Source organism: Molossus molossus, unplaced genomic scaffold, assembly GCF_014108415.1.
Source record: "Molossus molossus isolate mMolMol1 unplaced genomic scaffold, mMolMol1.p scaffold_m16_p_5, whole genome shotgun sequence".
Taxonomy (NCBI): domain Eukaryota; kingdom Metazoa; phylum Chordata; class Mammalia; order Chiroptera; family Molossidae; genus Molossus; species Molossus molossus.
The window spans coordinates 29,083,222-29,111,110 of NW_023425388.1; the positions used below are offsets into that span (position 1 = coordinate 29,083,222).

At 42.7% G+C, this 27,889-nt stretch overlaps 1 protein-coding gene across 4 annotated transcripts in view; it reads left to right on the forward strand.

The window, feature by feature from the left end:
• Window positions 1-27,037, forward strand: part of LOC118617186 (schwannomin-interacting protein 1) — a 545,098-nt gene extending 518,061 nt beyond the window's left edge. For all 4 annotated transcript variants that reach the window (XM_036242900.1, XM_036242901.1, XM_036242903.1 and 1 more), the window contains 5 exons: window positions 16,741-16,858; window positions 17,974-18,171; window positions 19,072-19,195; window positions 22,011-22,104; window positions 26,765-27,037. In XM_036242900.1, coding sequence (XP_036098793.1) covers window positions 16,741-16,858; window positions 17,974-18,171; window positions 19,072-19,195; window positions 22,011-22,104; window positions 26,765-26,816 — 586 coding nt within the window. In that variant the 3' untranslated portion in view covers window positions 26,817-27,037. The remainder of the gene's footprint in view (window positions 1-16,740; window positions 16,859-17,973; window positions 18,172-19,071; window positions 19,196-22,010; window positions 22,105-26,764) is intronic.
• The last annotated feature ends 852 nt before the right edge of the window (window positions 27,038-27,889 follow it).

The window sequence follows — 27,889 nt, forward strand, 5'->3', positions numbered from 1 at the left end:
CCCTTTTTCTTCAGAAACACACTGCCTGTTCTTGCTTTTTTGTTCTTCCATATAAATTTTAAATCATCTCATCAAGTTCAGAAAATATTCTCTTAGGATTTTGACTGGAATTGCATTGAATCTATAGATCAATTTAGGGGAGAACTACATTTTCACAGTATTAATCTTTTGATTCATGACCACAGCCCATCTGTTCTTTATTTAGATTTTATTGAATATTTCTTAAGGTTTTTGTAATTTTTCATGTATAGATAATATACACTTCTTATTATATTTATTTCTAGGTATTTGATATTCTGGTTTTATTTTAAATTATTTTTAATAATGCTTCCTCATTTGCTGCTGGTGAACAGAAATGCAACTTTGTATAGTAGTCTTATATTCAATCACTTTGTTATTGTCACTCCTATTATTTCTGTACTCTCCTATTATCTCTAATAAAGTTGAGGGTATATTCTTTGAAATTTTGAAACAATATCATCTACCAAAAAAATTGCAACTTTATTTTTCCCTTCCCAGCCCTCATGCCTCTGGGTTTTGTTTTTTTTATTACTGCACTGGGTAAGGTACGCTAATACATTGAGGATTCAAAATGATAGTTGGAATCGATCCTTAGTTTATTTCTCATATTAAATGGAATGCTTCTAATATTTCCCCAATTAGGATGATGTTAATTTTATGTTATTTTTAATGTTTCTCTTTGTAAGTAATGATATTCCCTTCTATTTATAATTTACAAATAATTTTTATCGTGAATAGGTATTTAACTTTATTACATGCTTCTGCATTTGTTGAGATTATTATATGATTTACTTTATTAATGAATTGATGAATTACATTTATAGATCTTTGAAACATTGAACAATCCTTATATTACTAGTATAAACCAAATTTGGTTGGGGTGTTATCTTTTTGCAGACACTATTGGATTTTGTCGGGATTGTTACATTTCCATTCATTAACGACATGAGTCTGTTATAGTCTTGTAATATTTTTCTCTGGTTTTAGCATCAGGATTATGCTGGCTTAAAAACGAATTGGATACTATTTCCTCTTTCCTATTGTCTAAGAAAAGTCTGCATAATATTAGAATGATCTGTCTTTCACCTGTATAATCATCTGAGCCTGGTATTTACTTTGTGTTTGCTTCCATTTTTCAAATGGTTATAAGATTGTACACATTTTTTAAATTTATTCTTGAATTAGTTCTGATGAGTTATCCCTTTCTAAGAATTTGTCCATTTTATTTACGGTTTCAAAATGTTTGGCATGATACTTTCTCATCTCACCGAAGGTATTAATTTTACTTATTGCTTAAAATGTTTTCTTCTGATCTCTACATTGTTCATGATTTTTTTCCTGAGTTTTTATTTTTCGTTTTGATTTCTATCCATTAATAATTAAATGTAAAACACAAAAAACTGTTTGTAAACTCTCTGGTTGGGGTTTGGTGACATACATTACCTCCTCCAGAGGCCCTCCCTGACCACCCAGTTAACTGTAAACACCGCACACCTGTCACTTTCCCTAGCTCACCCTCGTTTGTTTTCCTTTGTGATTCCTCTCACGCCTGATACTGTCTATATCTTCTTAGTCTGTGCTTTGTCTTTCTCCAGCACTAAAATGCAAGTTCCTAGTGAGCGCATCTGTTTTGCTCACCACCACAATTGCCTAAAACAGTGCCTAATACACAGTCGAACTAAGTATGTGTTGAATTAATGAAAGGTGAACTTCCCTTTAGAACGGGTAGAAAAAAACACAGTTGTTTCATTAAGGTGTATCCATTTAAACGTATCTAAAGCTCTTTTCTCTTGGGCTATCAGTTGCCACAGAGAAGAACTCTCCAACCTCGTTCTAAAGAGTTTTAAGCTTAGTTATCAGTGTTTTAAGACGCTAAGAAGGGAGTAACTGAAGACTCTAAGCATGTAGAATTTCATTTCATTCTTTTGTGTCTGGAAGGCCCTTTATTTCCACCTCAGCTGTGTCCAACTGCCCCAGTCCAGAGCTCCTCTGATTCAACCTCCGATGATGATGAACTACCTCGTTCTGCCGGCCACAGGGCCGTAGATGAACAGGGCAAATAGAGGGTCTATAGTCCTGTCAGGTGTTGTCAGGTACCTCTCATCCATCAGTACATTTTATTTTTTTTATTTTTTATTTTTTTTAATTTTATTTATTTATTTTTTTGTTACAGATATTTTACCTTTTTACCCCATTGGCACCCCCCACCCCACTCCCCCTCCACCCTGTCCCTGGCTTAGTTGTCCATGTCCATTGGTCATGCATACATGCATATAAGTTCTGTGGTTTATCTCTTCCCACCCCCCACCCCCCATCCCCTCTTCTGAGGGATGTCAGTCTGTGCCCTACTTCCATGTGTCTGGGTCTACTGTATTCCTCAGACTGTTATGTTCATTATATTCCGTATATAAGTGAGATCATGTGGTATTTGTCTTTTTCTGCTTGGCTTCTTTCACTTAGGATAATACTTTCCAGGTCCCTCCATGTCGTCTCAAAGGATAAGAGATCTTTCTTTCTTACCGCTGCATAGTATTCCATTGTGTATATGTACCACAGCTTTTTGATCCATTCGTCTACTGGTGGACACTTGGGCTGTTTCCAGATCTTAGCTATTGTAAATAGTGCTGCTATGAACATGGGGGTACATATATTCTTCCTGATTGGTGTTTCAGGCTTCTTAGGGTATATTCCCAGCAGTGGGATCACTGGGTCGAATGGAAGTTCAATTTTTAATTTTTCATCAGTACATTTTATATTCCAAAAATTTTTCAAACCGTCTTGTGTGCTGTTGTCTTCTTTTCTCTTTTCTTTGTTTGTGTAGGTTTATACCTTTTTTCTTCCTTCAATATTATTTTAGTAGGATTTCAGAAAAGAGATTAAATACCTGTGTTCAGTATGCCATGTTTCACGAAGGTTTTTATTATTTTTTATTTTATTTTTCCATTACCATTTACATTCTGTATTATTCTGTATCAGTTTCAGATGTAGAGCATAGTGGTTAGTCAGTCAAGTACTTTACAGAGCGGTCCGCCAGGTATTTCAGGTACCCACCTGGCCCCATACATAGTGGTTACGATATTATTGACTATATTCCCTATCTTGTAATTTACGTCTGTGTGACTATTCTGTAACTACTAATTTGTACTTCTTAATCCCTTCACCTTTTTCACCCAGCTTCCCAACCCTCCTCCCTTCTATAAACTGTCGATCTGTTCTCTGTACCTATGAGTCTGTTTCTATTTTGCTTATTTATTTTGTTCTTTAGATTCCACATATATGTAAAATGATGAAAGAAATTATCTTCTCCAATAAAGTCCTGTGCAGAAACCCTGTATGTAAAACAAAGCAGCCCCCTCTGGGTCAGGAGGACTGAAGGAGGGGGACTGGGATAGCCCTGCCCAGGAAAGGCCTCCCCCATCATTTCCCTTCAGTGCCTCTCCCCCACCCCCGCCAAGCCCCCAGAGCCCACCTGAAACGCTTCTCGCAAGCAAAGCTCGAACATCACTGAGTCATCTACCCCCTTTGGAAACACAAAATCTATAAACACATGTATTTCACAGTAGCTCAGAACAAGCTACACTTGTTGACTCGCCATAAGGAAGATTATTTATATCCTGTTCTTTCAGATGTTTTCATCTCCACATGCTGGGATGAGATCATCCTCTGTGAGAACATGATGACTTTTTGGATATCCCTTAGGATGATGATTAATAATGACACTTAATGTTTCTAAGAAATATCTCTTTATTGCTGTAAATTTAAAGTCTGCAAAGACTGACTGTCATTCCCCCTCATCAGTTACAATGTAGGAGAAAAGCCCTAGGAAATGTTCAGTTGCATTTGTGTAACCCATATTCCTCATCCCTATTAGAATTAATTTTTTTTCTAATGTATTACAGTCCCTGAAATTTTTTTATTGAGCTAGAAATATCTCACCACTTACTTACAAAAGTACTTGAGGAATGTTAGAGCTTTGAGGTCACTATAATACTCAAAAATGTGTCTGAGCATGTGTGTTGAGTTAGTGAAATAATCAGAATTAGGTAAATCTTATATAAATGGTACTACTCTGAAGAGCTCAGTACTCAATTTTAAATGAGGCTGAGGATGGCCGGCTGGTGTGGCTCAGTGGTTGAGCGTCGACCCATGCACCAAGAGGTCACCAGTTAAATTCCCGGTCAGGGCACATGCCCGGTTTGTGGGTCAAATCCCCAGTGGGGGGAATGCAGGAGGTGGCCAATTGATGGTCTCTCTCATCAGTCTCTCTCATGGTTTCTATCTTTCGCTCCTTCTCCCTTCCTCTCTCTCTAAAAAACAAATTAATAAACAAAAATACATTAAAAAATGAGGCTGAGGACTTAAAATTAATTGGCCAAACAATGAATCCTGAAGTGCTGAGCTTACTTTTAAGGCAGGGACTACTCAAGTAAGTGGGATCTTTGGCAAAATAAAGGAGTTCTGTTTATGTATTTTAAAGGATGTGCATTTACCTGTAAAGACTAACTACATGCATACATTATTGAGAAATTATGAGGTAGCACGAGGATCTTCTAAGGAGGTATGTTTAAGCTGCTCCTGTGAGTATAAGTCCTTCTCAATGGTCCCCACTGAATTGTTCTAATTGGTATCTCCTAAAGCACTTTCTAAAAGAGTAATAAGCTGTTGAATGTAAACTAGGCTTACAGTAATCCCATAAAGATACTTTATGCCTAAGACTGTAGCAAAATAATTTTTGACATTGCTTCACAGCTCAGCTAATTAAATTTGACCTATATTGAAACGTGGCAAATACAGGAAGTGCCTTTTTTTCCCTTTAAAATCTGCTCATCCGCACATAATCAGCCTTTCCAACTGAGACTATATGACCTTTGTCATTTTTTTCTATTTAAAAACGTTTCAGCAAAAAAGTTTTTAAAACCTTAAAAGGAAATGAGAAAAATTAATTACTTATTGTTGAAAGAAGATTTCTAAGAAATAAACATGTTCCTAAAAAGATGCTTTTTGTTATGAGTACAATAAACATCCTATAAAATATTTTTATTGACTATGTTAATCTTGAATCAACATTATATTTTGGATTCTGAGTTTATAAAGCTTAGTGTCATGAAAAGAATGGAACCTGACTTGTCTGTTACAAGAACACAAGACAGAGTGGTCATTAATGAGCGGTATCTAGGAAATCCTTCATTTTTCAAATATTGCAACCTGACCCAACATTGTGGAGAAAACTGTCTTCTTTGTTCTGCTTTTTTCAGAGTTACTGCAAAATAACTAGTTCTCACCTCTCTTCTTACTTACCCCAAGATAGAGTTTATTTGCATACATATAGGCACAATTTAATACAGTCTTTTTCATAAAGTATGTGATGGGATGGTGTAACCTAGAATAGGCCATACTCTTCTCTCCAAATATTGTGAATATTATGAAAAGCAGAAATTCCCCAGAGAGTTTTTTGAGCAGCTGTTTTGAATAATGATCACTGTTTATTTATCTCAACCGTTTCAACATCCCCACATCAAAACGCATACCTTTCTTGGTCTTATACGTTTATTGGTGAATGGTTGAGACAAGAGTAGTAATAGGTACCCACCACCTCCTTTGGTGTTTGGGTTGGGGAATAGAGGGCACCATAGCCTAGGGAATTGTATCAACTGGACAGATAACATTGATCTAGAGAGCCTTTAAAAAAATTAGATTCACAGGAGCCTTGACTGTGAGGAACTGAGAATCTGTATATAATCTGCCATGAATCACAGATTGAACCAGCATCATTTTGCCAGGAAAGTGGATTGTCCTTCTGTCTCTAGTGGTAATATTTGCATAACGTCCTGGAAGAAGTAAGCAGAATGGTCATATATACCCAACGTGGGTGAGGGAAGAGATTGTCCTGTGTCATCGCAATGAAATTTGCTTTCTGTGGCATTTTTCTTGCAGCAATAGATGCATAGTATAGCATTGTATTTATAACATGCAACATGTTCTAAATTCCATATTAATCTCATACATGTATGCTAATAATTTGCTTAGAAATCCTTTGTATTGGTAATTCCAAAGTATGCGTCTTTGCGAATGGAAGTTTATACATTCGTTTTTTAATATTATTTGAAAAATCTTCGGTTAATCTACAGAAAACCTGTAATTTTTTTCTGCCCTCCTCTAGTATTCTAAAATGTTACACAATTTTTATAAGTGAAGCAAGATTTGAAGTGGATCTTTTGAGAATCAATAAGATTAAAATGGCAAAACAAATTTAATTATGTAAGCAATTCTTCTCTTTCATAAACCTGAAAGAAAAGCAAATTAGTATTTGAGGAATTTTCTTTGTCTAATAAATAGCCTCGCTTTATAATATGCCAATGACCCCAGTTTAATTAGGTGCGGTTCATTTTGTGCAAGTGAAATTTGACATCTTACTGGAGGCATAAGCAGCTGTACCCTGTCTTATGGATTTTTTTTTTTAATCACCAATGAGAATTCATTGTCGGAGCTATTGCGAAAGGGTGGGAAGTAGGAAGAAAAAGGCCACAGGGCTGCATTTTATATTTAAAAATGGCTCCGGCGGACAGCTGAATGTTTAATTAAAAGAGCTTCTAGGAATGACTTTTCATTGGTGCATCATCTTTGACAGGTTGTCATGACTTTATTACTGCAGTTCGCGCTCCCCTTGGACAGCGCTCCCACATGTGTGCGTGGGTACATGCAGCTCATATGAAGCCTGGGCCCCTCTGAGAGTTTCTGAAAGCATTCACTGCTGCTAGAAAACACCTTCACTGACTTTGGGTGAGCTGTGTCACCCGGAGGTCTAACACAGTCTCTTTGTTCAATCCTATAAAATGTTCTGTGCCCCTTGGAGTAGTCTCATTCAGGTTATCACATGAATTAAAAGCCCATAAAAGGTATTTCGAAAAACCACTGCCGATTAAAAGATGACACATGCTTCCTAACACTTAGAATTCTTATTTTAGTTATTGAAAGAGTCCTTTCAGACTTATTTAAACATGCACTCTTATCACGCGTCTTTTGTACATACCAAAAAAAAAAAAAAAAAGGAAGCAAAAGTGAAGTCTGCTGGTTGAGGTAGTCCTAAACCCTGTTCACAGTCAGTCCTGTTCTCTGTATGAGCATGCTCCCTTCGAGCTGTCAACCCTTCCCATCACGTCGCGGTCACCTGTGTGCAGCCAGGACACTGCATCGCCTTCTGAGCCACTGTCCCCGGTCTGCAGGTTGTGATGCCAGAGCTTTGTTGTTCTCATCGGAAGACATGAGCGGTCAGCTCCCAGGGCCGGCCTCTTCCTCAGTGGTCCTGACTGGTGTGTTGGCCAGTGGGGTTTCAGTCCAGTGAAGCAGAACGGCCACCAGCTGCCTGGGTGGCCGAGATCGCGAGGCGCATCCTGATTTTAGAGGGCAAAATGTGCCTATCCACACTTCCCAGGGTCCAGGCAGTTCAGTACATCTACTGCGTTCTTTGTGATGACTGCACAGAATCCGACTGACCACAAATTAAATCATGAAAGAGAATGCCTTTGAGATGGAGCTTACCGTGCAACCCAGCCTCAATGGCAGCCCCAACGCTGTTTTTAAACATGAACATAAAAAGCGGTAAAAGGAGTGATTCCACATTCACTAGATTAAAGGAATTGGCCATTTTGACAAAAATCCAGGCTCTGAGTCTCCTCCAACCGCCATCATTTTACCCCAGCCACAGGAATTTTACCCCCTCCTGGTCTGGAAGGGGACGAGCATTTCTCCAGCTCCAGCAGCTAAAAGTCAGCCGCAGGTCGGGCTGAGCAGAATAAATAGGCAGGCTGGCTTTAAAAACGCAAACGGTCAAATGCATGTCAATTATTTAAGAGTCTGTTACTGCAGGTTCGAGGAGAGTGGCATGGAGATTGGCTGGAAGGACGTCAGTAGCTGAATCAAAGAGCCCGTCCACAGAAACATTCACTTATAAGCAATAGTTTCTTGCTGCCCTCCACAACAATCTCCTACCACCCAGGATCCTGCCAAAATCAGCCCAGCCTGACTCATGTGTGAGTCACGGTCCCTCTAGATGCCGCCTGAGTCAGACACACAGCCATCCTCTCCCAGCTGGTTCAGTCCCACTCACCTTTTCACCAACACATAAGCGCTAATCAACTCGCCCATTTTCTCTCCTTTTCCTTTTTAAATTCCTGCTAAATGCCCACACATGGCAACTCAGAAGCACTGGAAAGAGAAAAAATTAAAGTCAGTTCATTTACTTCGACCAGAAAAATAACTAGGTTTATTTACTTTTCAGTGCATGTATCTCCACATTTTTGTTTACAAAGTAGAAATCATACTATACCTACTGTATAAGCTGTTTTTTAATGTACCATGAACATTTGCCCATATTCGTAACTTTCTACTGTCATATATATTTTAGTAGCTGCATAACGGCCCATCATATATTTCACCAAAATAGACTTCACTGATCTCTTAGTTAGACATTGGAGTTGTTTCCAGTTTTTTTTTTTAGTTTTGTTTTTGTTTTGCTTTCTTTTTTTTTATCTTCTCATGTTTTCTTCCATTCATGAAGCTATTCTATCTTTCGTAAAGTGCCCTGGCCTCTCAAAGACAGACTGTGGTTCCAGAGTAAAGGACCAGCTTTGTGACCCTGTATAATTTAACCTCTGTGCCTTAGTTTTCACGGATGTAAGGGAGGTCAGAATACTTCCTTTCTGTATATCTGAGGATCAGAGGTAACTACAAAGTACCTGGGATGTAGTAGATGTTCAGAAGTGGTCAGTCTGTTCTATTTCAGAATGTAGGTTGCTTAGAGATGTTAGGCTTTCCTTGGGATGCGAGCGGACCACATTTTGGTGCCCAGGAGAAGAAGCCTCATTCTGGTCTTCCGTTACTGCTAAAATCCAGTTCTGGTGAAAATGCATTTCTCCAACATTAAGATCCTGTAATTCCAAATTGAATTACGCATGAGTGGTCATTAGTGAAGGAACCGGACACCAGTGTGGAATTAGATCCAGCAGCTGTGTGAGGAATTCAGATATTTATGGCTCTCTGGAGAATCGAGTGAGGATGCAGGGGGCTGATGCATCACCAGAGAAAAGCTGGTGACCGCAAGTTCCCCTCTCCCGTGAGTCTCTGAAGCAGAGAAGGTTCTGTGGCCGGATGGTGTTGGATGCCTACCCGCCATCATTTAAACATGTGCAGATGGAAGGATCCAGAGCTAGCCTTGGGAAAGGGAGCAGAAAAAGAGAATATGTGCTGGATGAGGAGGAGCAAACCAGAGAGGCCATTCCCCCATCAGCACCTTTGTAGCCACAAAGGAGACATGGTGCCCCCTTTTCCCCCAGTTCTCTCTTCAGCACATAGTTTGAAACTACCCTTCATGTCTCTAGGCACATAACTGCTGGAGGATTGGCTTTCCATCCTCCCCATCACCACCCCCTGCATTTATTTCCCCACCTCCCCAGGCCTTCCTGTTGCCTGCACTCCCTGCTCATTCACTCGGCTAGGTGACACCTGACTGATCCCTGCCCAGGTCACTAAGGTATGTCTTTCCTCATATATAAGATAGGGGGTGTCTACTAAGTGTTACGGGGTTTTGTTGTTGTTGTTTACTCCTCTTCCAATGCCCTCTATATTCCACACTTTTATTTTTTGCATTTTTAAACTTTTTTTTATTGATTTGAGAGAGTGAGAGAGAAACATTGATGTGTTGTTCCACCTATTCATGCATTCATTGGTTGCTTCCTGCATGTGCCCTGACTGAGGATCAAACCCACAACCTTGGCAGTGTCTCCTTGGGGTATCAGGATGATGCGCCAGCAAACTGAGCCACTTGGCCAGGGCTATTTGCATTTTTGATTTAGGGTTATACACATAACTGCAAGTAGCATGTGCTTCATTTGTTCTTTTGGAGAAACATTAACGATAGCCACTGATTGTCGGCAAGTACAAAACTACACTAGAGAGTGAAGACACACATGTGTTTAAGAGGAGAAAAGGCCTTCCGGTAATGTATTGGACTTTCACTGAATCCATGCCTCCTTTTATTATCATAAGGCAGAGTAGCTAACTTCTCAGAAGTCCAGGGCATGTCATTTTTAAATCTGTGCCTCTGGGTGAGCTGCCTCACCATCCAGATGTTGCTGGAAGGAATGAAATGTAAAGGCACTCTGTAAACTGTAAAAACGCTACACATATTCCAGGTATTGTTTTGAGGTTGAGGTTCATCTTGGCAGCCTCAGGTGATGATGAGCCTTTGGTTCCTCAGGATGATCTGTGGGAGCTCACGGTCTTGGATAGAGGCTTCCTCAGGTCAGGGAGCACTGTGTTGTTTTCTGTGGTGGTGGTGGTGGTGGTGGTTGTGTGGGAAGGAGGCAGAAAGATAGGCAATGCTGGGCACTGAGATTTGGAGGAGTAATAGCTGTTCTTGGTTCCTACAGGCTCCGTCTGGGGGAGGTGGAATTTCCAGAGTGAGGAAATTGGGGTTCCAGAGTTATTCCTCTTTCTTCTAGTTGTCGTAGTGACCAACCCTAGCCCTAGCATTCTTTCTGGTACTGGGAACATTTCTTTCGGGCAGAATGAAGGGGCATAGCCCAAGCATGCCAGTGGTGGTGCTGGGGAGAGGGTGGTGGTAAAAACTAGCACAGAGGGGCGGGCGTCCTCGATGGCAGTGAGGAACCAGGCTGAGAGACAAAGACTAGAGTCAGCTGCAGATCCAGCCCCTCCATCCACCACGGATGCTTCAGGGGGGCAATGCTTTGCTCTGGGGGGGCGCAGGGAGAGGAAGGGCTGGAGCAGTGTGGTGGGGCTCGGGGGCGCAGCGGCATCTTGGGAGCATATTCCACACTTTCATTTGTACATTGTGATCTAATGATCCAAGCATTGGTACCTGTTGGAAGGCTGGTTTCTGCTGTTCTTGGTTCAACTACTACTAATCACCTACTTAACAGAGGGATCATGAACTGTAAAATGTTTTCAGGGGCCAGCAAGAAACATAAATGAGTCGAGCAGCCCAGATAAAAGGCGTAGGTGGGACTGGAGCAAACTAGGGAGTGTGTGCCCTGGGCAGAGGGGCAGCGGCCACTCTGCACTAGCCGGCTGGTGCCGTGGTGTTCACAGGGGCGTCACTGCCTGACCAGCAAGTGAATGAATGGGTGAACCGTTAAACATCCCTTGCTCTGCAATATAGTTATAAAAATCATTCACAGTAGTTTTGTATGTGTGGTACATGTTGGACCAGCAATATTCTCTCCGGTTATATGAATACAACTCCTTTTTAAAAAGCCAAATTATCATCTCACGCATCATGCAGCCCGTAGCAAAGAGAGTTAACACAATCCCACTAAAGTAAAATCTGAAATAGCAGTGTATTTTCACAATACCAAATATTAGGAAGCAAACGCTTTGCCTTTTAAAAAAAATAGTAATAGATGTTTCTAAAAATCTCATGATAAATGTCAATAAGGAACAGTCAGCAGGGAAAGGAAGAGGGAGATGCAAGGTTTGGGGGAGGGGAAAGTCTTTTATAATTTTTTAGCCACCTCAGCACATTCCTCTGAGACCCCATCACACCTGTGGTACATCTAGAACCTGTCCAGAGCTCAATCACTTTCACATTCTTTCTTCACGACAAATCCTTAGAAAAATGAAGTGTGTTTACAACTACCCTTGGAGAATTGCAATCCACATTTTATGTTCCCTCCCCTTTGAGATTCTCATGAAACAGGAAAAGATAGGGTATAAAAATATGGGTGATTACTTGTTATGTGTAAAATCTTTGAATAATGCATCAAAGATCCATAAAAATAAATGAAAATAATATATTTTAGCATCCCATCCACAGACTGGTTGGGCATATTGAGTAATGAATGGCCCAGCAGGGCGCGTGGTTCTTAGTCACTCTGGTCGTAGACAGATGAGCAAGGCGGGTTTGAAATCCATAGGCACATGGGAAGTTCCCTCTCACTCAGTGTCTTAAGGAAACTGTACAATTTCCTTTAACTTATAAGCAACTAGAGGGGGTGTCTGCCCTTTAAAATTATATGGCCATCCCAGGCAGGATCTAATAAATCCAAACCTAAGGTCAAGTATAATCTCAGGGAAAGGCCACTGAATTCCAATACCAGAGGTTCAGCCTGCAGTCTCTTGCTTTGTGACCTTGTACCAGCTGTCCGTTGCCACAGTGATGACGCGTAATAAACCACCCTCCACAGTGGCATACAGCGATAAGCACTCATTTCAGCTTAGGAGCCTGCATAGGTCGGCTGAGCGGTTTTGCTGCTCAGAGCTGGGCTGGCGTGGGCTTACTCCTGGCTGCCGTCAGCTTCAATGTGGAGAGGTGCCTCTACTGCTCTTAGCGGAGCTCTGTCATGTGTCCCCAGCTTCCGTTGGGACAACGGCTGATTGCGCTCTGTGCTGCAAAGTCACTCACCTGCCTGCACTTGGCGCAGGTTCCCTGAGAGAGGGAGGCTTAGAGCTGGAACGAAGTCACTTGCTCCGTATTCTGTTGGCCAAGACAAGTCAGGACGCCAGCCCAGGAGTTAGGAAATAGACTCCACCTCTTGATGGAAGAAGCTGCAAAGTCCTGTTCCAGAGGGGAAGAACTGGGGCCATTTTTATAATCAGGCTGTCACAGTTGGGGCAGGTTATTTGACTTCTCTGAGGAACCGTCATTTGCATGTAATGCACAGGTGGTTAGTTGTTCAGCCCAAGGAGAGAATTTAAGTGAACATACCTTTAAACTCAAATTCTAACAAAAATAAATTAATAAAAATTGGGAGGGAAAAGTGTTTTGCAAATTAAATAAATAAATAAATAAATACATAAACTCAAATTCAATGCATCATTTCAAGTGAAGTTAATTAACAGGTAGTACAGGAGGGTAAAACCAAAGACTTTTAAATATTTATATAAAAACACTGGTGGTCCAAGCTGATACTGGGAGATACCTATTTCTAAAATCAGAAAACACCAAATAGTTCTGGGGTTCAGAGCTGGCTGAAGATGGCCCAGTCCCGGTCACACACCCCGGGCCAAGGACTGAGGCCCGATTGACAGTGGCTCTTGCCCCACTGGAAGTCACAGCAGACTTCAGGACCACTGCATTGTTTGTCCCAGGAAATAAACCCGTGGTGTCCTTGTATTTTGAAAAATGTGTTATCTTTTTTCCATATCCTGTTACCACTAGGCTAAGTTTTTGAGGTACCCTCTTAGTAATTAAGAACTTTTCATCTCTACCATCCTCCCGCTTTCGTTCATAGTTTTGTAGTATCCCTGGTAACGATGGTTGGAAGTCAGCACGAGCGTGTTCCAAGTACCCCTCTTCCTTACTGTAAATGCCAAGCAGATGTGGGTGCTGAACAGCCTCTCGACCGAATGCCTTCCCGGTCCCGGCCATAGGACTCGTCACTCAGAAAGCCACTGTGCTCCACCGAGATGTCTGGAGGACACACTTGTCTGTCTCTCCATCTTTCCGAGCATTCCCCATCCAGAACACCCCCTTCCCAGGTGTCTGGGCTTCCTGTCAGGAGCTCTGGTCAGCCCCGAGGTGCCCAAGGGGAACAGAGTTCTGGGCGAACCAGGACGCAGACCTTTCAGAAGGAAAATCCACAGGTAGCAGAAGTCGCAGCCTGGCTCAGGCAGGGCTCTGCTACATGCCACTGGAAACAAAGTAACCTTGACGTGGACACCTTAACTTATATCGCCGATTAACAGGGTGAGGGTTCTGTTCTGTTTTCACTTCAGCTTGGCTTTTGCGAGACTGCGGCCTGGCTGTGAGTGAGGCTGGGTGGTGTGCTGCGGTGTGGACGGGAGCCCGGGCCTCCGGGGCCCAGGGGCCAGCCTCAGCTCAGCCCTGCCCCCCAGGCTGGAAGGGGCCAGGGCGGGTTATCGAGCTTGACCCTGGACACGGAGGCCCTGCTCACCCCCAGCTAGGCCGTGCTGGGGAGCTTTGGTTGAATTTCCCCAAAGCCACCTTCGCCTTCAAACCCGCTTAAAGGCTAAAGGCAAACAAATCCTTTTTGAAACTTGAGTCCGTCTTAAGATGTCTTTACAGAAATCCCCTCTGAACCATTAGCTGTTATGTCATATAATTCCCTTTTCCTGAGAGGAGGTTCGTGGTGATCACCGCTGTAAGGAATTAGAAGTCTCACCCTGTAAGAAGCTCTGTTCGGTTTCCCACGGTGATAATGTGGTACTAAGGCGATTTTCTGAATTTCTACCTGAGGGGTTTTTTTCATTCCACTCTGACTGCTGAATCCTGCCCCCTCCGCCCCTCCTTTTTCCCTCTGCCTTTCCTGGGTTAGAAACCCCGAATGGGAAGGTTGGTTTCGGTCTCAGTTGATCCTAGCACGAAGTTCAGTTTGGAGGCAAAACAATAGAATTTATGGTCAGACTTTCCTTAGAATATATATCTTTGAATGTTTTAAATCTTACTTTGTAATGATATCGTGGGTTATTTTATATTTTTGTAATCTCTGTGTCCAGCGGCCACACGCTTCTTTACAAAACTTCAGCTATTCAATAAATAGCGCTACGTAATCTTAGATTTGAATTAGGTTTAAATAACAGTGTCTTTTTATTTTAAAATGTGTCTTTAGTTTTTAATTTCTAATTTCATTTCCCATTACCTTCGAATCCATTGATCTTGAGTTGTTGTTTTTTCATTAATAATGGGTTGATATTGGGGCGTTTTTTTGACAAACTACAGATAACATATTTTAAAATTTAATTTACATGGGATGTAAGGGTAACCTAAACATATTAGATTTCTCAGGAAAAAAAGTTCCAGTGGAAGAAGGTTAAGAGGAGACGAGTTCCAGGTCCGTAGAACTACAGCTGCCTAACAGAGTTAAGACAGCTCACGGCCACTGTCCCAGCTGAGCGCACATCAGGGAGTTGCTGTGACCAGGCGAGGTGTTCCAGTAAGTGGCTTCAGAGGGCACTTTGCAAAGCCACGTCACTTTTGTGCTCCTTTGTCTAGGTTCTCAGAAAGTAGAGAAAGAAGGGCACTTAATGTGTACAGAGCACCTGCCTTGTGCCCAGCTCTCAGCCAACTCTTCATTCTTCCCACAAAACACTGATTTATTCACCCCATTTTACAGTTGAGGAAACTGAGGGTCGTAGAGTAATATGCTAGGGACAGAAGTGAGACTTCAGATCCCAAGTCTGACTGAACCCAAGCACCCTGAGCTGATCACACAGCACCTGTGGGCTCCTGCGCCCAGCCCGAGGCCAGCTCCTTGCGGCAGCTGAGGGCAGGAAGGGGACAGAACGGGCCTGCGGAGGGATGGGCTGCCTGGCCTTTCTAGGGAAACAAGCGGGGACTTCTCACTAATTATGGAAGCGAACCATAGGTGGCAGTACATACGTAACAATGGTGGTGCCCCTGTTAAATCAGTAGAGTTCTTTTTCTAGGTTCTTTGTCATTTTCAAAGAAGCACTTCATATGAGCCATCTGAGCATTTTACACAGAGCATCCCAAGCCATGGGGATTTTAAAAAAATCAAATGCAAATGTCCACTGTCAGGCAAGTAGCTCTTTGCCTTTCTTCCTGGAACAGTACAAGGCTGAGCCGTTCAGTGTCCGCTGCCTCAAACCTGGTTTAGACATGCCTACAGCCTTGCTACTTAGGAGCCAAGGATACTTTTCCATTGATTTTAGATAGAGTGGAAGGGAGGAGAGAGAGAAACATTCACGTGACAGGAAAACATCGATTCACTGCCTCCTGCACAACCCAACCAGGGCCGGGGATCGAACCCGAAACTCAGGTACGTGCCCTTGACTGGGAATCGAACCCGTCCAGCTGACACTCTAACCAGAGTCAGACTGGTCAGGGCAGAAAATTACTTCTTTAAAAACTCCCCATCACCAGACAGCAGTGAAATGTGTTCAGCCTGAAGAAAGGTAGGGACAAAGAGTCTGATTGCCATCTGCCCAGTGTACGGCAGATGCGGGGTGACCCTTTGTGACCCCGCTTCCAGCGGTATCTCGCCTGCAGCCTCAGGATTTGCCCCAGACACACTGAGCTCCCGAGAAAGCTGCCCGCCGGAGGCTCCGTGCACGAGGCTGCGCCTGTCCAGCTGAGCGTGGGCTTTCCTGACGTTTCCCCAGGCTGGACCCAGGGTGCATTTTTTTCTTAACGACATAAATGAGCTTCCTTGGTTGGCTTTTGACGACTGCCTTAAATAAAAATTTCCTTCAGATGACCCTATTCCATTTGGCAGGGGGCGGGGAGGGGGGCCTTCAGAGAGCTGGGGCCCCGGGATGCGGGCTCTGGAGAGCTTCCTCGGACCCTCCCCTGGGACAGGACACAGATGACACCACGCAGCTCCATTGGCCCAAGACCCCATTCGTCTTCGTCGGCAGGAACATAAACCCAGTGACTCAACACGTTTTTATTGGGCATCAACTATGTGTTTGGTATTGTGCTGGGTGCTATACTATGTGGCTTTAAATTATTTTTCACTTAACATGAAATGAGTGTGAAGAAAAACGAATACAACGTTAGTAAAAGTTATGATTGTATCATTATCAAGTTGTAAAGTTATCAAGTGATCATTATTATCCTCTAGCATGTTATCACTGTCGAGTTCAGAGGAATATCGGTCGCTCACTTCTCCATGTGAAGAATACATAAAACTGCTGTTCATTAGCAAACCCAGACAGTTCAGTAGGGTGCGACCAGATCACAAGTAGCTAAGTGGACTTGGTGTCCTGTTTGCTTCTGCCCAGCCTCCAGAGTGGGATGAACCTGCAGATTTGCTTTGTCAACGACAGCGGCAGTGACAAGGACAGCGATGCAGATGACAGTAAGACTGAAACCAGCTTGGACACCCCCTTGTCGCCCATGGTGAGTCCAAAAGCTGCCACTGAAGCTCGGTGTGTGCGCTTTTCTGACCACTTAGCTTCTTTTCTGTTGTTAGTCGGGAACAGACATTACAGAGCTTTAAAAAGAGAAATGTTTCTTTGTATATTTTTTATATATGTTTTTATTGACTTTTTAGAGAGAGAAATAGAAACATCAATGTGACAAAGAAATATCCATCAGCTGCCTCCTGCCCGCCCCCTACTGGGGATCGAGCCCGAAACCCAGTCCTGAATCGAACCAGGACCTCTCAGTTCATGGGCCGATGCTCAATCCACTGAGCACACTAGCCGGCACTCTCTGCATTTCGTGACATGCTCCTAAGTTGACAGTGAAGGAAAAATCAAAACTGTGATACAGCTCTGTTAAAGTTAGCAACTACTTTCATATGAAACCATAAGAGAAACCGCATGTGCCCCAAAAATTTTTAAAGGAAAATATGCTAAATATCAATCCTTCCCTACTGGGTTTAGAAATATGAGCACAGACCAGCAGTAGGACACGTTTTAAAAAGATAGGGGGCAGGGCAGGGTGGGAGAGCTTGTGCCCAGAGGTGTTGCTCGGAGAAATCAACGAGATGAAGTGTGTATGGTATTCCTTACTCATTCCTTGCACACATGATAAAAGATGGCTTTCTGATCATGGGAGCTTGTTGCTGGAATTCTTGCCACTCAGTGAGGTCTGTGCATCACTTTTCTCACCAACCAATAACGTTTTCTTACCAAGGAAACCGTGTTGGTCACTGGACACCTGAGATCCTGTCCACTCCAGACAGCAACATGCTCCTTTAGTTCTGGGTTAAATATTTTGCTGTGTCTGATCTTTTGAAAACAAGAATCAAAGAAATGTCTCAAGTTTGTCATATATCTGTTCTTCCTATTTTTTATTTATTATGCTACTCTTTATGCTAAAAATCACAGTTTGATATTGACACTGAGGAAATAAACTACCTTTTTACTTGAGATCATTACAGGGCAAATCACGAGGCGAGCTGAGTTGATGGAGGGAGGTCACGGGAGGGCTCGGGGAAGGCCCTAGCCCCTCTCCCCGATGGCACCTGCTATGCAAAGCTCAGGGCTGCTCTTTTTTTCCCTTCACAGAGCAAACAGAGCTCCTCCTATTCCGATAGAGACACTACTGAAGAGGAATCTGAATCCCTAGATGATATGGATTTCCTCACAAGGCAAAAGAAATTGCAAGCCGAAGCCAAAATGGCCCTCGCCATGGCCAAACCCATGGCCAAAATGCAAGTAGAAGTGGAAAAACAGAACAGGAAAAAGTCTCCCGTCGCTGATCTCGTAAGCAGCAAACACTGAATTGCAATCAAGTGTTTGGTGGCTGCAAATGGTTGACACTGTCCCCGTCCGTTACCAGAGTTATGCAAACTTGGGTTTCTCCAAGGCAGTTGGTAAAAAGTACTGTCATTGAGAAATATTTAAGTGTGTTTCTTTTCCCTTTCTACTGTATCACTGAAAGATGCATAAGCAACAGATTTCACAAAAGTAAACTTGGCTCTTGATTTTTATCTACTGTGTTTCTTAGAGGCACTATTAGCTGTCATAGGGATATTTAAATTCCTTTAAAGCAGTCTCAGTTTGAGAACCTATTGGTTGTGGCAAACTCACACTGCTATAGCTCTCATTCCCGCCTTTCCACAAAGATAGTAGAGCATAGTGGGTTAGAGCCCTGTACTTTGGAGTTTAAGTCTAGCTCTGCCACTGACCTATAAGTTATATAAGTCTCAGTTTTCTCATCTATAAAATGGGAATAATACATACAGTGGGACCTGTGTCAGAGCACGATTGTGAGAATTCCATGAACAAAACATTCAAAGCATGTAGCACAGTACTTGTGGCATGGTATACGTTAATAAATAGCTGATATTATTAATTTTATCCATGCCATTGATTGCCATTACTTGAGCTCCCCGGTAATTCATTTGTGGATATAATAATTGACTCGTGGTTGTCACGGCCTGTGTTAAGAACCAATCTGGAAGCTTTTGGTTTGAGCATGTAGCATTTTGATGCTGACAGTGTTTTAGACAATGCGCTGTGGGGCCTCACACGGGGGAAGTCAGACTGGGAAAGGTTTTAAGCCCAGAACTTGAGGTGGGTGATGAGGGGGGAGACTGGGTCTTGGGTTCAGTGCACTTGCCACTCTGTTCCACCTTCATCTCTTCCCCTCTGTGTCTGCAGCTGCCACACATGCCTCACATAAGTGAATGCTTGATGAAAAGGAGTTTAAAGCCCACTGACCTGAGGGACATGACTATCGGGCAGCTACAAGTGATAGTCAATGATCTCCATTCGCAGATAGAAAGTAAGTGTAAGGTGTGCTTGAAAATGGAATAATACATGTAAAATACAATGGGATAGTATCACTTCCTTGATTCAGTTCCTTTGCACAGCGTTTCGTTGGGTTCCTCCTGTGTGCTTGCAAGGAAAGGAACAGGATCACAAGCCCTTGCTCGCGCGCGCGCGCTCTCTCTCTCTCTCTCTCTCTCTCTCTCTCTCTCTCTTATAGTAAGAAACTTTAAGACTTTTTCAAGGTTATGTCTTTCTTATTTATTTTTAAGTAGCAAGTCTTGGCCTGTGTTTGGCTTGCAACATCTGTTTCTAGAATACAATTTAGTAGTTACAGGTCATTTGTTACACAATTAGACCTTCAACTTTACTAGTACATATATTCATTTTAGGTCACCAAATCACATTTGACTTATTTGTGGTACTCCAAGTGGTGAGATTATATGTGACCAATACGTGAAAATCACAGGGTCACAAAATGCAGGCCTGTCTCCCCCAGAATAACTGTGGTGCAGAGAGGTAGTGAGTGAGTGGCGCTCACTGAACTGATTAGAGGTGCAGAGGTCAGTTATTTAACCCGATGAGAGAGACAGCGTGCTCACTTGGTCATGTGGTGAAGCCAGACAGGCTCACAAGTCCTCTGGAACATATGATTTGTTACAAGCATATGCACTTACAGATAAAGCCACCTAAGACATATGCCAACCAAATGCATTCAGACAAACCAACTGTAAAAAGCATTTTTTAGAAGCCAAGTGGGGAAATTTGAACACTGACTAAATGTTTTATTAAAGATGTATTTATTTATTCGGATATGATGAAGGTATGTGATTATAGTAATTTATTTATTTATTTTGTAATCCTCACATGAGGATATTTTCCCATTGATTTTTAGATAGAGTGGGAGGGAGGAAGGGAAGGAGAGAGAGAGAGAAACATTGATGTGAGAGAGACACATCAATTGGTTATCTCCCGCACAACCCCAACCAGGGCTGAATATCGAACTGCAGCTGAGGTACATGCCCTTGACTGGAATCAAACCCGAGACTCTGGTCTACAGGCTGACACTTTAACTGCTAAGCCAGACTGGCCAGGGCTGTTATGGTAATTTTTTTAAAAGAGCCCTATCTTTAGAAATACATGCTGAAGTACCAGTAGATGAAACTATATGATGTCTGGAATTTGCTTTAAAATAACCTAGTAGGAGAAGGGGAGATAGTTGAGTCAAGATTGGATGGTTGAAGCTAATTGGATGCATGGGACATTCTTAAACTATGCTCTTTGCTTTTTTATCAGTTTGAAATTTTCCATAATAAAAAGTCAAAAACTTCATATGGGGCAAAAAGTTCCTGTGCACTATGTAGGCACTCTACTGAGTACTAGTGTAAAAAGCTACCCTGAGAACACATTGGGAAAAATAGAATTGGACATATTCAATGTCACGTTAATACATTCAGTAATGTTTTAAAGTCAAGAAGAGATAAGAAATTCTTTCATCTGTAAAATAAGCCAGTCATAGAAAGACAAATACCATATGATCTCACTAATATGTGGAATCTAATGAACAAAATAAACTAACAAGCAAAATGGAACCAGAAGCAGGGATACATGGGCCAGACTGGCGGGAGCCAGGAGGGAGGGGAGTGGGGTGACTGGATAAAGAAGGTGAAGGGATTAGCTGGAGAACATATATGCGTACCCCACGGACACGGATAATAGTGTGGTGAAGACTGACGCGGGGGAGGGGCATGGGGGAAGTCTGCAATAATGTCAACATAAAAATTTTTTAATAAAATAAAATTAAGTTAAAAATTTTTAATAAAAATAAAATCAAAAGAAAGAATTTAACATTTTAATTAAGAAACCATAGATTCACTGGATTATTTTTTTAAAGTCTACTACATTTTCATTTTAGTTGAGAATAAATTACTAGGAGTGTTATTCTGCCATTAGTGATATTTTACCACTAGACATCTTTCTTAGATTTTTAAAGAATAAAATTGCCATCTTCGGTGTCTGAGCCCAGGGCTCTCACTGAATGAATGGCCTTCCCCGTGTGTCCATGTGGCCAGACTTACAGGCTTTCATTCTGAGCTGAGCGGAGGGGAAAACGCCAGAGCAAGCCCGTTGCTTGTTCATCATTTTCGGAGGCACAAGCCAGACTGATCCACGGCACTGATTTCAGGAAGATTAGAAATGTGGCCGTCTATTTTATTCCCAGTATAAGTCCTGAGGAATATTTGCCTTGGCACCTGTGGTCCAGAGATTGCAGGAGGTATTTCTTCTGGTCTTACACAGCTGGATTTCCAGTGTCTTGAGCTAATACTTTGTCCTGGAACAGCCCACACACAGGGCTGCCCTAGCTCGAGACCGCAGGAAGCCTCTGAGCATCCCTGCAGCACCTTCCTCCCCAGGTGGCCATCTGATGCAGCCTGCCAGGCAGGGCAGCCCCTCCGACTCCCAGCATGGCAGGAACAGTAGAAAACTTAATGCATTCTAGACATTTTTGCTCACATTTCTTCAAAACCAAACCCCGCTTTTCCTAACAAGCTGTTTCCCTAATAGTTAACGATTCCCTTTCCCACTCTAGTGTGAATGTATTTGGAAATCCCTTGTACTCGACTCCTTTCCTTCCAACACTCTTACAGTTATGCACTAGCCATGTTCTCAAGTCGATGGCTTCCCCTGAGCTTATGAGAAGCTAATATAAGAATTCTAAGCTTTAACAGAAATACAGGTCTGCAGATATCTGTGGTGCCCGTGAACAGTGACCCGTTCTGGCTTGGATGCAGTCTCGTCTGTTTTTAAGTGTGCTCTTCTCTTTGGCCCAGGCTTGAATGAAGAGCTGGTCCAGCTGCTCCTCATCCGAGATGAGCTGCACACGGAACAGGACGCCATGCTGGTGGACATCGAAGACTTGACCAGGTCCGTGATGTTTCGCCCTTTCCAAAGAAAGTGAGAAGCCCGGGGTGGTCTGAAGTTGAATTAGGGCAAGAGGGAGCTCTAGAGAACTTCCTTCCTCATTTCCATGAGTTCCTCACCTAATCCCTGCTGGTGTCAGCTGCTCAGATGAAGGGGAAGTGGCCTAACGGCTCCTTCCCAAATGCATTGCTTGTCATACCCGCTCCCCTTGTGATGGGTCATCTGGGCATTCGAACGTCTTGTATAGCACACCCGAGTCGGGCCAGCAGTTCTGGCCCACGAGGACTTTGTCCTGAAGGACCGGCGGGGAGCTGGCTCTGAGCCATCCCCTGCTGGCGGGTTTCCAGCGTATGAGCCACCGCGGGGTGGGTGCCACAAAATGGCACTTGCTGTTATGTGACCTGACTGTTGATCGCATCTGCTATGCCCAGAAGGCAGGGACACTGGCATCTTTCCACAGCACCAGTGCCACCAGATTGCTCTCGCCAGGGGGAAACTCCAGGGCTTGAGTATTTAGCTGGGCCTGGCTCCAAGTGCCTCTCTGTGCAGAGGTAAAGAATGCTTCCTTCCCTGGGGGATAAGGAACCAGGTAGTGCTGGTCAAGGTCTTGCGTTTGTTGGTTTTCCTCGTAGAAAAGCCTGCCATCTGACTATTGAAAGGTCACAGAATGCTGCGAGCATCCCTAGTGTCTCCTGTTTACTTTTGGCACCTTTTCAGAGACCGTTTATGTGAAGTCTTTAAACCAGGAGGCAATAATTACTATTAATCCCAGAAATGGTATTCAGAGAGCAGAGGCTCCCCGAGGAAAGAAAGAACACTGCTCGTCATGCTGACCTAGGCATTAACCACAGGACCCAGGCACGTCCTAATGGAGCTTGAAAGTGTGTGGTGACCGTGCTCACGGGACCCCTCCTCGGTGTGGAACACTGGGGAAAACATTTTTCTAAATGCAAACGTTATAAAAATAGTTTAGTAGCAAAATAAATGCCACAGAACTATGTTTAGGCATTTTATTTTTACAACCTATCTATGGGCAGCATTCTGTTTTGTATGTTTGGAATATTATACTCCCTTACCCCTAACAAGATACAAAAACTAAACCAGAAGGCCTTCCTGTACCTTCTTTACATACTGTCTGCATCTGAAATAACGCTCAAATCACAATAACACTTAAATAATAATATTGCCATCTACAGATGTATTCAGGCACTGCATCAACAACTAGGAGATACATCGCATTGTGTTAGTCAAGTCTGCATACAGATGTTAAGATTATTGGGGAATCAGTAGTGAAATATACACCCAGGACCTGCAGCTTTGAAAAATACATGAACTCTGATAAATTCTATGATCTGCCTATGGGTTTTCTCTGCCCCTCAAAGCAGCATTGGCCTTACTCATTGCAAGGACATTGCGAGATTCCCCCTTCTCTCAAAGAATCAAGGTATTACTTAGGACTGTGATATATTTTTGTGTATTCCTTTCAGATGGTGTGATCATAGGAAACAGGGTAGGCAGAACCATGGGGTTAAAAGAAGAGGGGTTGCTAATTTAAAGATGTTGGAGGAGCCCTTTAAATTGAAGTAGGTAGGGAGAGGTTTCTATGTCCATTCCTGGCTGCAGAAATGTAACTTTGCTCATGGGGGAAAGGGAGGACATACCTAAACGTCCCTAAGGTAGCAGTCCCAGAGCTTTGCAGCCAGGTCCGAGTGGGCTAAGAGCATGGCTGCAGGGCTGCTAAAATCCTGTTCACCTCTTCCCCTCACCTGTCCAACTCCTACCATCCGGGGGCCATTCAGGCCAGTGGTTCTCAGATGTGGCTGCATACTGGAACCCCTGGGACCTTTATGAAGTACTGATGCCTGGGTCTCACCCCCAGAGATTCTCATTTAATTATTCTGTGGAGTGGCCTGGGCATTAGGAGTTTTTAAAGCTCCCCAGCCAAATGAGGACCACTGGTTTGTATGATGCCCCTTTGGAGAAGTGCTCCCTGACTTCCCAAGACTGGGGTAGGACACTCTTCTCTGTGTTCCTGGCAATGGGGCATCCCTCCCATATGGAGCCTGATCATATGAGCTACATCTTCTGCTGTCTGTCCTGACCTGACTGTAAATCCCCTGAAAACAGAGACGGCACCATTTTTATCCATTGCTGTGTCCCCATCGCCCCAGACAGGGACTGCCAGGTACATAGTAGGTCCCCAACAATGACTGTTGATAAAAAGGAGTCCTTGTGGGGCTTTTATATAAATAGTTGATGACGACCTTTTAGTTGTATGGACTGATTCCCTTTTCCCTCCTTTGTTTAAAATTTTAATGAAATTCACCCTTTTTAAAATTTATTATTGTTTAAGTATTATTGTTTAAGTTGGTATGCATTCTTATATTGGTTATATTAGTTTTAGGTATACAACATAGTGATTCATACCTTACATTATGATCACCCCACTTAATCTAGTCACTTGTCACTGTGTGAGCTTATCAAAATATTGTTGACTATATTCCCCTCCCCTTTCACCATCTCCCCCATTCCTACTGGTAACCATTCCTCTGGTCTCTGTTTCTATGAGTCTGTTTTTGTTTTACTTGTTTGGTTTTTTTTGTTTTCACATATTGGTGAAACCATATGGATTTTCTCTTTGTCTGACTTATTTCACTTAGCATAATAGCCTCTAGATCCATCCATGTTGTCACACATATCAAGATTTTATTTTTTATTGCTCCATAATATTCCAGTGTGTGTGTACCACATCTTTATCCATTCATGTCCTGATGGACACTTAGGTTGCTTTTGTAGCTTGGCTATCGTAAATAATGCTACAGCAAACATATAGGTGCATATATCTTTTCAATTAGTGTTCTTGTTTTCTTTGCATAAATACTCGGAAGTGGAATTGCTGGGTTGTACGGTGTATCTGTTTTCACCCTTATATGTATGTCTCAAAATAATACTCAATTTTCAATATTTCCCAAAGCAATATCCTAGCTGTTCTTTCCTTCTTTTTCAGAAAAAAAAATAACCTTCTTCTGAGTGTATATACACAGATACATATTTTAAAACTGCTGTAAGAACTAGAGTTTAATTAGCTATAGTAGAATCTTAGCTCACTGGGCGTCAAACTATTTCTTGAACTGAATGAACTTGTTTAAGTGAGACCAAGGAGCTACTTTATGAATATGATCAGGATTCTTTTATACACATAAATAGGGCCATGATGTGGTCTGCTAAAGAGCATAATATATATATTTTTATTTTTTTTATCCTCACCCAAGGACATTTTTTGTACAGACAGAGTGGGAGGGAGAGAGAGGAAGAGAGAGAGAGAAACATCGATGTGAAAGGGACACATCGAGTGGCTGCCACCCACACGACCAACCAGGGCCAGGGACAAACTGCAACCAAGGTACATGCCCTTAGCGGGAACCGAACCCGGGTCTCTCCGGACCACAGGCGGGCGCTCTAACCGCTGAGCAAAACTGGCCAGGGCAAGGATATCATTTTCTTGAGTGCCTTTGTTGTTAAATGAATATCACCAATTACTTGTGGGCCGCTGGATGTGGCAAGGACACTAATGTCACTTCCCTATTTCTGAAAGTATCCTGGTCTGTCTTCTCTGTACCATAGATATGAGACATTCTGCACAAAACCAGTGTGTTGAGCTTGACGTCATTGACTCTCCAAATGACGGTAGTGCACCAAGACTGCCCGATCCTTTGAGTACAACCAAAACCACACCCTTAGATGCTGTTCTCTTGCTAAATTTATAATTTCCTAATATCCGTCTTCAAAACATTTGTCTTTCGCAACCTTCAGACCCTACCGCTCCCTGAGAAGATGTTTCATTAGTGCCCATTCAAGCAACATCAGCAGGTTGGCCGTTCCTCCCACTGTCTCCACTGGCCGTGGGCGGGGCTGGCCACCTTTGGGCTCACAGGCCATAACAGGCTGGATGAATAGGAAGACTCAGTCCACCCTGCCCCTGCCCTCACTGACATGATCATGCTCTTAGGACTAGTTGAGGGGGGGAAAGTATTCAGACGTGGAAATTGTTCACATCCACAAAAGCCTACCATTTGCTAGGAAGACATTTTCTCTTACAAGAATGGCATTGGATTACTGGCTCTGTCAGGGGCCTTGCTAGTATGTGTGTCTGTGTGTGAGCACCGTGTTAACGTCAAGTAGTCACGGAGTTACTGTCACCCAACCTTGTTTTGACTTTTTGCTTAGCGCTTATTTTCTGTTTGCTCACTCCTTGCTTGCTATTTGTTCCTTTCTTGTCTCTCTCTCTGGAATGTATGCTCCATGAGAGCGAAGAGCTCACTGTCTGCTCACCACCAAACCCCACGTGTCCGGAGCAGTGCCTGGCACACAGTGAACATGTGTTGAGTAAATGACCCCAGAGACTTACCGCTTCTCGTTTTCCAACACAGCTCTTTAACCAGTCTCCGGGTAACCCAGTGGCTCATTAAATAGAAGAAGCCATGCACAGAATATAAAAATTGAAGAGGGCAAATCTATTTGAATTAAGAACTGTTTCTTGGTTCACTTGATTTCACTATGAGTAACTCCTGAACCTCAGTTTGAAGGATATTTTAGCTGCTGATCGGAAAGCAGCGTGGATCTTTCTTCTTAGCACTGAACAGCTGTACTCTCACTTTTGCAGACACGCCGAAAGTCAGCAGAAGCACCTGGCGGAGAAAATGCCTGCGAAGTGAAGACGGCCATCCAGCCAGAGGACAAGCCAGACTTCGTTTTGCTTCTGTGGTTGTAAAAATGCTGTTGCTCACGGTGGCGCAGAGACAAACAAATATCAGTGTTAGTCATTGATAATGTCTGAAGCTTAATGTCCAGTGATTGGCCATTGCTTTTTTTTTGGGTTCACATTTTACCAAATGAACTTAATTGATATTTTCAGAGCATTACACCCCAAAACTTCAGGGCACATATTCCCCTCAAGTGCACATAGAACACCCCCCAGGACAGACCATATGTTAGGTCACAAAACAAGCTTCAAGAAATTTAAAAAGATTGAAATCATTCCCCCCTTCCCCCCAACACCACAGTGGCATGAAACTAGAAATCAACTTTTTTAAAAAAGCAAAAACTAAAATACATACAAACACATGGAGGCTAAAGAACACACTACCAAACAATGAATGGGCTAACAATGAGACCAAGTAAGAAATCAAAAGATACCACAAGCCCTGGCCAGTGTGGCTTAGCTGGTTGAGCATCGTCCCGTACAACGAAGGGTCGCTAGTTCAATTCTCGGTCAGGGCACATGCCTGGGTTGCAGGCTCAATCCTCAGTAGGGGGCATGCAGGAGGCGACTGATAGATGTTTCCCTCTCTCTCCCTCTCTCTTTAAAATCAATAACATATTAAAAAAAAAAAAAAAGATACTCTGAGACAAATGAAAATAAGAACATGACAACCCAAAATCCATATGACACAGCGAAAGCAGTCCCGAGGGAGAAACCCACAGCCCACCTCAAGAAAAGAAAAATCCCAAACCAACAATGTAACCTTTCCCCAGAAAACATCTTTTAAATGAGCCCATTGGATTATTTTAAAATGTGTAACATGATCTTAATTCAATTGATTGATTATTATTATGACAGTATTTTTTTTTAGTTGAGTAAAGTTTACCAAACATAAAAGTAACAAAATGAAAAATTCAGTAGCATTTGGTACATGTACAGTGTTGTGCAATGATCACCTCTATCTAGTTCCAAAACATTTCATCACCTGAAAGGCAAGCCCATTCCCACGAAGTAGTCTGTCCCCAT